General features: G+C 44.0%; 2 protein-coding genes across 3 annotated transcripts in view; one reads left to right on the top strand and one right to left on the bottom strand.

Annotated features, from left to right (window-relative positions):
- ssh2a (slingshot protein phosphatase 2a) overlaps positions 1-9,530 on the top strand; it is a 37,736-nt gene extending 28,206 nt beyond the window's left edge. For both annotated transcript variants that reach the window (XM_024276641.2, XM_024276640.2), the window contains 10 exons: positions 71-136; positions 300-365; positions 582-776; positions 3,246-3,339; positions 3,774-3,902; positions 4,916-4,962; positions 5,112-5,258; positions 6,012-6,212; positions 6,283-7,111; positions 7,796-9,530. In XM_024276641.2, the coding sequence (XP_024132409.1) occupies positions 71-136; positions 300-365; positions 582-776; positions 3,246-3,339; positions 3,774-3,902; positions 4,916-4,962; positions 5,112-5,258; positions 6,012-6,212; positions 6,283-7,111; positions 7,796-9,178 (3,157 nt within the window). In that variant the 3' untranslated portion in view covers positions 9,179-9,530. The remainder of the gene's footprint in view (positions 1-70; positions 137-299; positions 366-581; positions 777-3,245; positions 3,340-3,773; positions 3,903-4,915; positions 4,963-5,111; positions 5,259-6,011; positions 6,213-6,282; positions 7,112-7,795) is intronic.
- Positions 9,531-12,277: 2,747 nt separating this feature from the next.
- ankrd13b (ankyrin repeat domain 13B) overlaps positions 12,278-13,526 on the bottom strand; it is a 53,247-nt gene continuing 51,998 nt past the window's right edge. The window contains exon 15 of the mRNA XM_024277826.2: positions 12,278-13,011. Coding sequence (XP_024133594.1) covers positions 12,810-13,011 — 202 coding nt within the window. The 3' untranslated portion in view covers positions 12,278-12,809. The remainder of the gene's footprint in view (positions 13,012-13,526) is intronic.

Raw genomic sequence — 13,526 nt, 5'->3', positions numbered from 1 at the left:
ATCCTGTTTAGTCAGACTCTGAGTTTTGACCGTTTTTGCCTGATTTTTTTGTCTGTTTGTTGCCCTCCAGCTGCTGCACGGTGGGGCTGGTTCTACCTCTGTGGAGTGACACCATGATCCATTTGGACGGAGACGGGTGAGGCGCCGCTTACCTCCTGCTTAAACTTTTGTTGTTTACAGTAGTGCTGCCACAAACGATTATTTTAATAAACTAATCGCAGATTATTTTTCCCGATTAGTCGACTAATGGTGGCAGCCCTAGTTTACAGTCTCTAATCTCTCCCCGTTCTTCTTCGCAGCGGCTTCAGCGTCTCCACCGTCAACAGAGTTCACGTCTTTAAGCCGGTGTCGGTCCAGGCCATGTGGTGAGTGGCGGTACCTTCCCTCTTCTCATGAATCATCTCCTCACTCCCCCCAGTTCTTCCTAATCTCACATGCCAGCGCCGTGTCCACATTTCCTCATCCCTCCATTCTTCTGCCTTTCCTCTGACCCCCTCCTCACTTCCTCTGCTTATCTCAGCTGGTGTTGGGACGGATCCTCTGCGGTCCAGCGTGTGATTCTTCTCTTTCGTGGTCCTCAGGTCCGCCCTGCAGTCGCTCCACAAAGCCTGCGAGGTGGCTCGCTGCCACAACTACTACCCAGGCAGCCTGTTCCTGACCTGGGTCAGCTACTACCAGAGCAGGGTCTCCTCCAGCCAGTTCTGCATCAACGAGTGGAACGCCATGCAGGATGTGGAGTCGTACCGTGCCAACTCACCCATCCTCTTCACAGACCTGTGAGTGCAGATGAAGCACAGACATCCAAGCAGTACTGGGGTGTAACATTCCTGCAGCATAAATGCTCTGCTCTAAATAGTTTCAATTGAAGGAAAGCTCGTAAATTATCCTGCACATACTTTACATCTCTATGCTAAACTGGTTCACATTTGTGGAAAAGACAAGAATACACATGAATCCTGCAGTTTGTAGAATTTGGTTACAAAAGATGATTTTTTAGCATAAAAAAGGGTGGAGGAGTATAATGAGAGTATGGTCTCATTGCATTCTTGATTCGTAGCTCACACAATACATATTGTGTGTAACTTTATGTATTCACATGTACAAGAATTACAAAATATAATTTACAGCAGCTTATAATTATTAAAAAGTATTCTGGCAACATTTAAATGCATCATTTACACACAAATATTTGCGACGTCCAAATCGCTGATTTGTAATCTAGAGTGTAGTCAAATATATATTACTCTTAAACACAGAATAATATTGGATCTTAATCTATGAACTAAAACAAAGCCGAATGAGCAGCGCTACCATCACCGGAAGAAAATAACTTTTCAAAATAAAGTGTCAGTGAAGCTTCCTGTTTTCAAAGTAAAACAAGCGAGAGCTTTTTTCCAGTTCAAAAAATGAGACTGAAGTTCCACTCACTGACATGAGTTCTGAATTAGCTTTGACACCAGAGCTTCAGCTCCAGTGTTTATGCTGTTTTGGTAACTCTTCAACACTTGACATAATTGATGTAATTCCAGCGGAAATTTGTGCAAAAATGTGTTTTTCTACTCAGAAGCAAGAAACTGTTCCGCTCTTTAAAAATGTTTTTCATGAAAAATTTATATTTTTTACTAATTCAGTTTAAATACTTTTGATTTTTGAAACAACCTGCTGTATATCAGCCACATCTGTCCTCATTTGATTCATTCTGCTGCATTAAAATGTTTTTCTCAACCTAAAATAGTCAGAAAAGTCAACTTTTCTGAAAATACACTTCATTGTCGTATATGGTGATATATGTCCTTATCGTGATATAAAATAGTTAATATTGTGATAAACGATTCTTTTCCATGTTGCCCATCACTGAGGGCACGTACACACAGTTAAACACAAATGTGTAGCATGAGTTACAAATCAAGGATTCTGCTCACACAAATCCAAGGAGACTATATTTTCTCTGTATTTGCGTGTGAAGGCTGCACCTGTCAGGTGTGAACGTGCCTCGGGGGCCTTCTCGCTGCACTGAAAGCTTACATCAGGGATTCAGAGAAAGTGTTTGAGTGGAGCTGCATGCACACAAGGTCAGAAGTGACGTGTCGCTGCCTGACTGCTCCTCCTGCTGCTTCTCTCTGAGGCAGGCCAGCGGGCTCCAGCCGGGATCGTCCGACCGAACCGACCAAATGTTCAGAAACAGTAGCTCTAGCTACACGAAACAGCAGCTCTAGGGCTTCTAGATCTACGCCTTCAATGTCAAATGCTTCACCGTGTATTTGGAGCGTCTCCTTAGCGACACACAACACTCTTCAGAGATCCTGGAGAGTCCAAAATAGCCGAGGTTTGAAGCGGCTCCGTTTACTTTTGGAAAAACTGAAATGCAGACGGACTGGAGCTGCGGACGGACGGAAGCAGGTGGCGAGCACCGCTGCACCTGATTTCTCTGAACGGAAAGAATGTGGAGGACTTGGAGCGGAGCTCGACGATCAAAAAAAAGCCATCTGTCAACGCTCATAAAACCATCACTTATTAACCCATTGTTGGGAGACTTTATGAGCTTCCTTCTGTTTTCCCGCACAGGGCGGCTGCTGCAGCTCAAAGACCTGTTAGTGTTTGTTGACATATCAGACTGCTCCCCTGTAAATCTGCTGAGGGCCGGTTTTTCTGCTTGATGTATTGTTATGACTGTAGATAGCCTCAAAGCAGTGTCATAAACATTATCATCCGGATTATTCCTTATTTTGCTTCCACTTCCCGTCGTCAGTTTGCCTTTTTACCCATAACTCATCACACTCTGTCTACCTGTTTAGTGTGTTTAAAGAACTCCTGAATGATACTAACTAACCTGTGTTTTATTGTGATTATAAAAGCCCCCCCCCCTCTGAAACTGGTTCTCCCAACGTCAGTGAGGGTTTTTAGCTCTAAGATAAACAGGTTTCTTTGTTTTTCTGTCTGTGCTCCTCTCCTGAGAGGTAATTAAAGCAGTTGTTGGTATGATCCGGGTGACGTCCAAAAGCTAAATGCGTCTCCCAGCAGTGAGGCTAGAAACAAAGCTGGGCGGCACAGCGCCGACTATGTTGAAGACGGACGATGATTCTGAATCCAACAGTCGGCTCTCCACTTGAACGAGTCATTTCATCTAGTCTATGGTTTTCATACAGGCGGCGGGGGTCGGTGCAGGAACTGTGACGGGTTGCTTTCTGTCCCCGGGCTCAGGCCTGCAGCGAGTCAGCGTGTTACATGTGTGTTTGTGTTTGCAGGCCTACAGAAAGGGAACGCACAGAGAGACTCATCAAGATGCGTCTCAGAGAGATCATGATGCAGAAAGACCTGGAGAACGTCACGTGCAAAGAGGTGAAGTTCGAAGCACTTCCTGTTTTTAGCGCTTTATGGTTTTAGCTCCATCGACTTCTGCATCTCTTAAAATCTTTATACAACTGACACATTTCCAGAGGATTCTGAAGCAGAGAAATGACTCCAATTTATTTAGATTCTTTCCATTAATTTTTTTACTTCTTACTTCAATTTTGAGTTTACACATTTAGACACATTTGTTTAGAATTAAATTAATAATCTACTCTCTGTTTTGAATATATTTATATTAATCTGATCCAGTTCACATACTGTAAAATGTATCCGTCAATTTGTGACTCCTATTTAAGCCCTATTTTACAGGCAGGTTTTAGCAAAGCAGCATTTTAGTTTGACCATTTTTTTTTTAGCTACATTAAAGCAGCAAAATGTTTCCAATAACTACATTGAACTGATTTGTTGTCATCGCCTCTTAGATCCGAACAGAGCTGGAGATGCAGATGGTCTGTAATCTGAGGGAGTTTAAGGAGTTCATCGACAACGAGATGATCATCATCCTGGGACAGATGGACAGTCCCACGGAAATCTTTGACCACGTCTTTCTGGTAAGAAGTCATGGCAATGAAACACTTTCTGGAGGCAGCAGTACGCATGGGAACAGTATTTCACGGTTCATTACCACAACAGTAGTTTTTGGAGTACTGTACTGTCAAACTTTTCTCGCTTCACTGTCAGCGTTTTTACTGAAGCTCCACGTTCCGTCTTGACATCTGACACGGCTAGAATTCAAGTGATCATCATGTCTAAAACGAAGCACCTGAAAAACATTCAAATCTGTTTAATACAGTACCAGTAGTACTGCATAAGTGGTATGTGATTGTACAACTGAATAGAATACAAGTGATGGCATGTCTGAAATGAAGCACCAACATCAGCGTTTTTATGCAGTACCGTTTATACACACATCGATACTGGTACAGGGTTAAAGAGTCTTAAAAACACTGAAGTTATTCATTTGGAAATCATACATTAAAAAGCATTTTAAAAAAACTCTTGTGTTTTGATATCTGAGCCCTTAAAACTTTCACATTTCATTTAGAAAACTGAATTATTAAGATCAAATGATGCAAATAAACATCGGAAAAGCCAGTAGCTATCCACTAGTACGCTGAATACTCACTGGTGTTTTGATAACAAAATGAAGCATCATAACAGATCAGAAACAACAAGACAGTTACAGGTTTGGTCAAAAACTGGAATAAATTAATGAAACGGAAAATAACAAAATGGGAAATTGGTCTTAAAAATCTTAAACTTAACTCGAGAACATTTGTAGAAATCCTTTGGTAGTACGGCATACGTTAGTACTGGTAGTATGTGGTATATGTTGTACAACAAAACTACGATAAAAGTGATTGACATGTCTGAAAAGAAGCCCCCAAACGAAGCACTGACCTCCACGTTCTTCTAGAGTACTGGTAGTACCAGTACCAACTTGGCACAGAGTTTCTGCACACATCAATAAGCAGGTCCCAAGGATGAGTGCTGCATTTAGCTTTAGTTTGTTGACACATGTTGAAGTTGCAGAGTGATTGCTAAAGGCTTGTTTGGGTTGCAGGGCTCCGAGTGGAACGCCTCCAACCTGGAGGAGCTGCAGAGCAGCGGGTAAGAGGAGCAGCCGCCTTATCTATGAATGTATTCGTCTAGCTGATGAGTGCAGAGGCTATACTGTGTTTTATCTTCTTAATTACCAGCACAGTGAGGACCTTTGACCTCAGCGGTGAGCTGAAACATTCTTCTGTGTCTTTGTGTAGGGTACGGTACATCCTCAACGTCACCAGAGAAATTGACAATTTCTTCCCGGGAATGTTTGAGTACCACAACATCCGGGTTTATGACGAGGAGGCCACCAACCTGCTGGAGTACTGGAACGACACGTACAAGTTCATCACTAAAGCCAAGTAAGCAGCTAGAGCGCACGCCGAGTCCCTCAGCCTCCCGGTGTTTGCTCTAAAGCAGGGGTGTCGAAGTCAATCGCACAGGGGCCAAAATCCAAAACACACCGTAGGATAAACATTGATTGAACTAAAACTACATTTTTAAAACTTTAAACCCTAACTTTTTAACATAATCATAAGATAGATATATAGCATTACCTGCAATAATGCTAGAGTGAATGCTGTAAGATGAATTTGGCCACTGAAGATGCTGAAATTGATAGTTGAAGGGGCTGATGCTGAAAAACACTGAAGCTGATAGCTGAAAACGCTGATAGCTGAAAATGCTGATAGCTGAAAACGTAAAAGCTGATGGCTGAAAACGCTGATAGCTGAAAATGCTGAAGCTAACCAGCTTAAATATTACCTAAATGCCAAGTTTGTCTTAAAAAAAAAACGACTTAAGTTAGCCAAAATAGCTAGCAGAATCCCAATTTTTAAAACTTCAGAACAGTAACTTTTTAACATAATTATGAATAGTAAAAAGGCAGGAATATTATTCCAGAATAAATCAATTTAAACCTTAAATAACTTTCAATATTTTATGCTCAATAAAAATATTTTGTCAAAAATATCCTAATTAAAAATGAGCGCAAGATAACATCGGTCCATTAATAACAATAAAATAAAATGATCTGGAGGGCCGGATAGAATTTCCCCGAGTCTTGACTTTGACACGTGTGATCTAAAGCGTCCGTCTCTTTGCTCCGCCTCCAGGAAAGCTGGCGTGAAGGTTCTGGTTCACTGTAAGATGGGAGTGAGCCGCTCTGCCTCCACGGTGATCGCCTACGCCATGAAAGAGTACGGCTGGGATCTGGACACCGCCTTCGATTACGTGAAGGAGAGGCGCACCGTCACCAAACCCAACCCGTCCTTCATGAAGCAGCTGGAGGAGTATCAGGGAATACTGCTGGCAAGGTGGGCGGGTCTACACCTGCGTGCGCCGTTTGGCGGGACTTTGTGACCAACTTTGTGTTTTGCTCTGCAGTAAACAACGGCACAATAAGCTATGGCGCTCCCACTCCGACAGTGACCTGTCAGACCGCCCGGGCTCCCTCTGCAAAGCTCCGCCTTTGGGCCGCGCCGACTCCCACAACAACAATACCTCCACGGCGTTACATCACTTCCTGGGCGTGGCCGTGCTGCAAGCCCTCAGTGCTGAATCTGAAGAGTCCAGCAGGTCAGGCGACATCCCCGACTCGCGCAGTGGAAGCAGCGAGTCGCTGCTTCTGGGGGAGCTGCCGTCGGACTCTGGGACACCCCTTGTCCTACCCCTCCCCCGACCCCGCGCGGCCACTGTCATCCCAGATGAACGGCTGGACTGTTCAGCCCGCGTGGCCATCACCGTCCCCGTTGCTCTGCCCCACCCCCCTCCGGCTCTGCTCATCCTGCCGCCGACGCCGGAGCTGCAGCGCATTCCCCGCCGTCGTCCCTCACACCTCCCCCTGTCGGGCTCCAAGCCCACGGCGCCGCCTCCGAATGTACCCAACGGCGCCCACCCGGAGGATGTCCGACCTCCGTCTCCGGACTCCGGCGACTCGGACTCAGCAACTCCCTCAGCTTCAGACGGAAGCAGTGAACAGCACACTCCCCCCACACTACCGGCAAGCGACGACAACAACAATCCCCCCGAGAGCCGCGGCGAGGCTGACGGTTCGTCTAACCACAGTTCAGACGGCATCGACTTCTTCAGCGCACGGGAGAAGTTCCTGGGTGGAGTTCAGGATGACCGGATCCAGCAGCTGCAGCGGCGTCCGTCATCTGACGGAGAGGAAGAAGGCAGCGAGGAAGAGGAGCAGGGAGACGGGAAGAGTCAGGTGAGTTTGTAAAACTGGTGAAAAATCTGGCAACTTGAGGCACCAAATTCTGTCTGATAATGACAGAAAATGACTAATAATAAGTATTTTATTCTGAAAATCTTCCAAATGAGGTCACTTCCTGTTAACTTTTTAGAACTTTGACTACAGACTTTTATCAACATTAAGATGAAGCATCAGTGTTTATAAGAGTGACCCCTCCTGGAGGAGAGCAGTTACTGCAGGATTGTTTCAGATTAGTGCTGCCACAAACGATTCATTTAATAGTTAGCTAAACACAGATTGATTTTTTAGTTAACTACTCAGGTCATAGATTGTAAAGCACACATCTTAACCATGATAACCTTTAAGATAACTAAAAACTAGATGTATGTCATTACCTGCAGTAATTCTAGTGGGATGCTAAAATGAATGACGCTGTTGTTGAAGCTAAAAATGCTAAAATTGATAGCTGAAACACTGAAGCTTTTATAGCCAGCTAAAAAAATGGTTAAATAGCCTAAAAAACTTAATAAATGCCAAAAAAAAAGCTAACATGATGCCATTATAACTTTCAACTTTACTACACTCTGACTCTATATAATACAAATTAATCGACTATTAAATTATTAAAATAGTTGATTAGTTGACTAAACGTGGCAGTCCTATTTCAGATGTACTTCATTTTTTTCTTTCCCTCCCCAGGATGAGGTCAGCGACCATAAAGCCATCCTGGACCAGTCTCCTCCCAGTCACCATGACAACGGAATATCAGTCCGCCATATCGTCACGGAGATCGAAGCCATATCCAACCCCTCTACTTCCACTACCTCGTCCTCCTCTTCATCGTTACCCCCGTCGTCTCACAGCTCCCTCCTCCTGCGACTGGATCTCGACGAGGAGGCGGAGCCTCCTAAAGTTATGCACACCGCTCCGTCCTCGCCTCCTCCGCTCGTCCCCGCGGTGCCTCGCGACAGGCCGGCCGGCTCGGTGCGGCGAGCCACCGAGCAGCTGGAGCAGAAGATGAAGCAGGAGCGTTCTCCGCTGCCGTCCCCCAGCGCCGAGCACGCTCCCGTCAGACTGACCCCAGAACCGCCCGCCGTCCGGTCGGCTCCGCCTCCTTCAGGGCTAAGGACTACTCAGGGAGAGACGGTGGCGGTTTCTGCGGACACTAAATCCAAAGAGAAGCAGGCGGCCGCTCACTCGGAGCTCCTCCACTCCTCCAAAGAAAGCCATGTGGGGGCGCCGTCTCTGACCCCCACCACTCCATCAAAAGAGTCCCTAACAGATACCTCAGCCCATTCTCAAAGACGGGGCCAAACTCTGCAGAGCCCTGCCGCCTCCCCGGCGGCTCCACACAGAGTGGCTGTGCGTGGAGTGACCGTGCAGGAATCGAACACAGATGAGAGGTCGGACGCTGGGCTGCAGCGCTGCGAGGCCTTGAGCAGACTGGCTCGCAGCAGCCAGGAGCTGGAGCGCATCCAGCAGACGCTCCAGGAGCTGCAGGCCTTCCTGCACGAGGGCATCGGTCAGGAACAGGAGGCGGGGCCTCCACGGAGACTCAGAGAGGCCATGGACACGGAACCAGAGGGCCCCAAAACGCCCACGCCGTCAGGACTAGAGCCGCACAGACACAGGCGGGCCCTCGCCGAGCAGACGGCGTGGATCAGAGCCTTGGAGCTGGAGGCTCGGATCCGCCAGGCGGGCCTCACCCCCCCCTCCCTCATGAAGCGCTCCGCCTCCTTAGCTAAGCTGGACTTCCTGGAGCTGTCGGCGAACGACCTCAGCGACCTGGACCTGAGGCCGCACGCTAGGAGCCCGTCGCACCCCCAGAACCTGCCCCCCGCCTCCCAGTCCCACCCCGACGACGCCTGGAAGAAGCAGAAGGTGCTGACTCAAAGCGCCGCCGCGCCCCCCTGCGACTCGCCGCGGCCCTCTGCCCACGAGAACTCAAAAGACGACAAAAGCGAGACGGACGAGCCAGACGGGCTCCACGCGTCCCGCCAGCAGGGCAGAGGTCACCCCAGACGCCCTCGCAAACCCGCCGAGAAAAAGCGAGCGGCCGCTCTGATGTACAACACGATGTAGGAGCCGTGCAATGGAGCGCCTGAGGAGAGCGAACGCGAGACACGAATGAACGTGGAAACCACTGGATATATATGTGAGCTGTGGACGGGTCCGTCACAGCCTGTCAGAACTGACTGATCACCTCTCTGTCCCCTTTTCTACGTCTGTCTGTTCAACCAGGGGGGCTTTTTCTCAGAAAACGCACTTTACTGATTGAATGAGTGAATGAATGACTTTTATTTTGATGTTTCTGTGTGGGGAGGATTCTTTTGCACTGTTTTCTCAATAAACTCGTCTCTGTGGTTTTGTTTCCTACGTGCACAGACATGTCTGTCTTTATGCAGATTTTTTATTAAAGCAGGACAAAGCTCTCCTCTTGTTTTGTGGGTTTTTTTGCAAACGCTGCCACCTACTGGCCAACTTCATGTGTTTTTGTCAGCAGATTTCTTTGAGGCTGCAGTTACTCTTCAGTGATCTGCAGGTAGAATCCCCTTTAATTTAGTCAGATTAAGTTGATCTCCACCTGGATGATAGAAAACCTTCTGGCTGCTGTTTTAATGGACTTCATCTCAGCGATTCCCAGCTGTCTGTCCCCACGGGGAAAGCTTCCATCAGGGCGTTTATTTCCGGCTGACATTTTACCTACTGTTTCATGTGGGTAATTAAAGCTGGGATGTAGGGCGCTGGAAGCCCCGCTGCCACACAACACATCCAACCAGAGGATGACATTCAACCACAACTTTACCATCACAGGTAAATAACACATTTCAAGAGTTTATGTAGAAACAGGAAGTTTGACCCTTTCAGAAACACATTTTACACATCAATCACGTTTAATTTTTGTATTTAAGCAATTTTTAAATAGAACTAGAAAAGTTGGCTTACCTGTGATAGTACTAGTGTAAATACATTTTGCTGAAAGTAGTTGCTGAAAATGGTGATGCAATTTACTTTAATTACTGAAAGAATTTGCTGAAAATGCAAAAGCTATTTGCAAAACGTTAAATTTGCTAAAAGACTAGACATTTGTTAAAGAACTAGAGTGCTAAAGTTGACCTAAATTTCTGAAAAATTTGTAGTTAAGTTGCTTAAAAATCCCTAATACATGCCAATTTTGCAAAAATATTTAGCCTGTTGCTAAAATATAAGCTAAACAGAAAATTAGCCTGTAAAGACCTCAGCAGATAACAAATTAGCCAAAAATGTTAGCATGTTGCTAAAATATTAGCTAAACTCCAAATTAGCATAAAGAAACCTCAGTAGATGAAAAATTAGCCCCAATAAACCTTAATTGATGTCAAATTAGCCAAAAAAAAGCTAGCTTCCTTTTTAAATACTAGTTAAACTCCAGAATAGCCTAAAAGTCCTCAGTAAACTAAATTAGCAAAAACTGTTAACCTGTGGCTAAAACAGAAGCTAATCACTAAATTAGCCTATAAAAACCCCAGTAGATAACAAATTAGCCAAAAATGTTAGCATGTTGCTAAAATATTAGCTTTACTCCAAATTAGCATAAAAGAGCCCCAGTAGATAACAAATGACTCAAAAAGCTAGCACATTGCTTAAATACCAGCTACTACTAAATAGCCTAAAATCCCTCAGTGAAATAAATTAACCAAAAACGTTAGCATGTTGCTGAATTTTTAGCTAAACTCCATTTTTTTTTTAAATTACTAAGAGATGAAAACATAGCTTATGAATATACTTAAAGGCTCGTTTCATATGGGGCATATTTTGCTATACAAATACAAACAGTAATGTTCTGAACAAGCTGAACGTTTTGATACCCAGATTGATGAAATTAATGAAAGTATGATTGAGTTTTTATATGCTGAAAAACGAACGGAAAGGAGCAGAAGAATCTGGATTTAAAAGCTTCAACTTTGCAAAAATTATAATTAAAACCAAAGAGAACTCTTAAAAAGTTGTATTAAGGGACATTTTAAATCAAATTATCTTTATTTACTGATAAAGATCTGATTTTCTGATTTTTTGGCTCCTAACGAATTCACTTCATAATTGCAGCCCGGCATGTTCACACGATGCTGACGTCTAAGACAGTTTGTGTCTCATTCAGAGGATTTTCTAGAATTTTTACAATTCATTTTACTGTTCATGAAAGGGCTTTTATTTTTAGAATTTATTGTCTTTTTGCTTCATTTTTCTCTCCTTTTCTGGTGTCTAGCCCAAAGTAAAAAAATAAAAATAAAGAAAACACACATTTGCTGGACAATAGAATAGACAATAGAAACTGCTGTTCCAAAAGTTGCTTCTTTATTAGAATAATTGAAATCCACTTCTCAGCGTACATGGAGAAACATCTTAACACATCTGTCATTCTGAGATCATTTCTAAAGAGTAAAAAAAAAAAAACTTTTCTTGGATAAACCTGTTGTTATGAAAACCCGCAGAGGCAGAGCTGGATCCACTCAGATTGTGCTCATATTGTGACAAATAAACAAACAAAATCCCTTTTTGAATTGTTCCAGTGGCCTGAAGCGCCTTTAGGTCACTGTCAAACAAACTCCCGGGTCACTTGAACCCCTAATCATCGGGTCAGTGGAGTCGGAGCGGGTGCACGTCATGCAGAAACGTTCAGATCATGTGCTGTGAGGAAACACAAAAGACCGTCTGTCCTTGAACTAAACTCACAACACGCCGGGTTCAGGAAAAACTCAGTAAAGTTAGTGCACCCTGTATCCACGAAAACTGTCCTGACTTTGTGCTCAAACTCATTCAGAACCATTAACAGTCATGTAAGTGAAAACCCACCAGCTAAATACAGTACATCTGGATTTTTGTGCGAACCAAAAAGCGAAGTTGAACCAGACTTCTATAGCTCTCATTAAAAACAGGGAAGTCTGATTTATTAATTTAATTTAATTTAATTCATTTTTATTCAATTATTTTGATTTCATGTAATGTCATTATTTTACTTTAATTCAATTCAATTCATTTTGATTTAATTTATTTTAATTCAATTTGATATATTTAATTTAATTTTAATTAATTTCATTTAAATTCATAATTTAATTTAAATAATTTCATTTTATTTTAATCTAATTTAATTTAAATCGTTTTATTTTAATTTAATTTGATTTAATTTATTTTAATTCATTTCAATTTAATTTGAATTAATTTAACTTATTTCACTTCAATTTAATTAATTTTAATGTAATTTGATTTATTTCATTTCATTTTAATTTAATTAAATTTAATTTAATTTAATTGTCCCTGCTTTTAGGAAGAGTGCTGGCCCCTGATTGGATCCAGTACAAACTGGGGGACCCCTCCCTGGTTGTGTTTGTTTGGGGTCTTTGGGGGCTTTGGTGCAGAGAGGACGCTGGTTTAAAAGAATAAATTAAAGTCACAAAGCCACAGAAGTGTTGTAGCAAACTTGTTCTGTCTCGGTTGTAAACTGGCGCTGGTCGATACAGAACCTCGTGGCCCCACAGAGAGGAACCTGCTGCTCCTGTGTGGGCTGTCTGGGTTCCAGCATGTATGGCTTCAGGAGGAAGATCAGCTGGAGGCGGCGGGAGATCAGTATCGAACAGAACCGCCAGTTTGGGTTTGTTCTGAAGCTTCTATGGGGGCCGGTTCTGCTCCAGACCTTCTCCCGCTCCCCCGCCTCCTCCTCTCCAGGTGGGCCGTCTCACTTCTCCATGAGTGACAGCTGGATGATGCGCTGCAGGTCCTCCTCCTCCTGGCGCCGCCTCAGGTCCGCCTCCTCTTGCTCGCGGGCCGAGATCTCCATGGCGATGCGCAGCTGCTCGTCATAACTGCAGGCGGGCGGCTGCTTCTTAGCGGGTGTGGAGTGTAGGCTGGTGGGGGGGCGGGGCTTGTGCTGTGGAGTCCTGGTCAGAGATGGGGGGAGGGGGGTAATGTTTGGAGACAAATTAGTTTTTTTATGATGCTTCTTTAAGATATTTTTTTACTTCATTGCAAGTTATTCAAGTTATAAATTGACCAATAAGATGCCTCCATAAAAACATGCAACGCCTTCACGTGGAAGGGGCGGGGCTTTCTAACAAGCCCACTCCTGATTGATGATAGTAGTTGCCATAGAAACTATGGCTATGTCTAGATTCCCTCCTTACTCTCTAACTACTAAAAAACAACATATTGTGGGACTACACAGTGCCGTGGATTTAAAAGGGAATTCGGACATTTTTCTAACACCGGATTTGACATCACCAATTTCACATTGAATCAAAACGAACATTTCACGGCGTTTATTTATGACTTCACTGTGTTATGATGGTGAAAATAAGGATAGATTATTTAAAAAAATTACATTTAAACACGTTTTTTTGGCAAAAATTGCTCAACCGCAATGCATTATGGTCTATATTCGCTAATCTAATGAGCA

The sequence above is a fragment of the Oryzias melastigma genome, linkage group LG13 (assembly GCF_002922805.2).
Source record: "Oryzias melastigma strain HK-1 linkage group LG13, ASM292280v2, whole genome shotgun sequence".
Lineage (NCBI taxonomy): Eukaryota > Metazoa > Chordata > Actinopteri > Beloniformes > Adrianichthyidae > Oryzias > Oryzias melastigma.
Note: the sequence above shows the minus strand (reverse complement) of the source record. Positions and strands in the feature narration are given on the sequence as shown.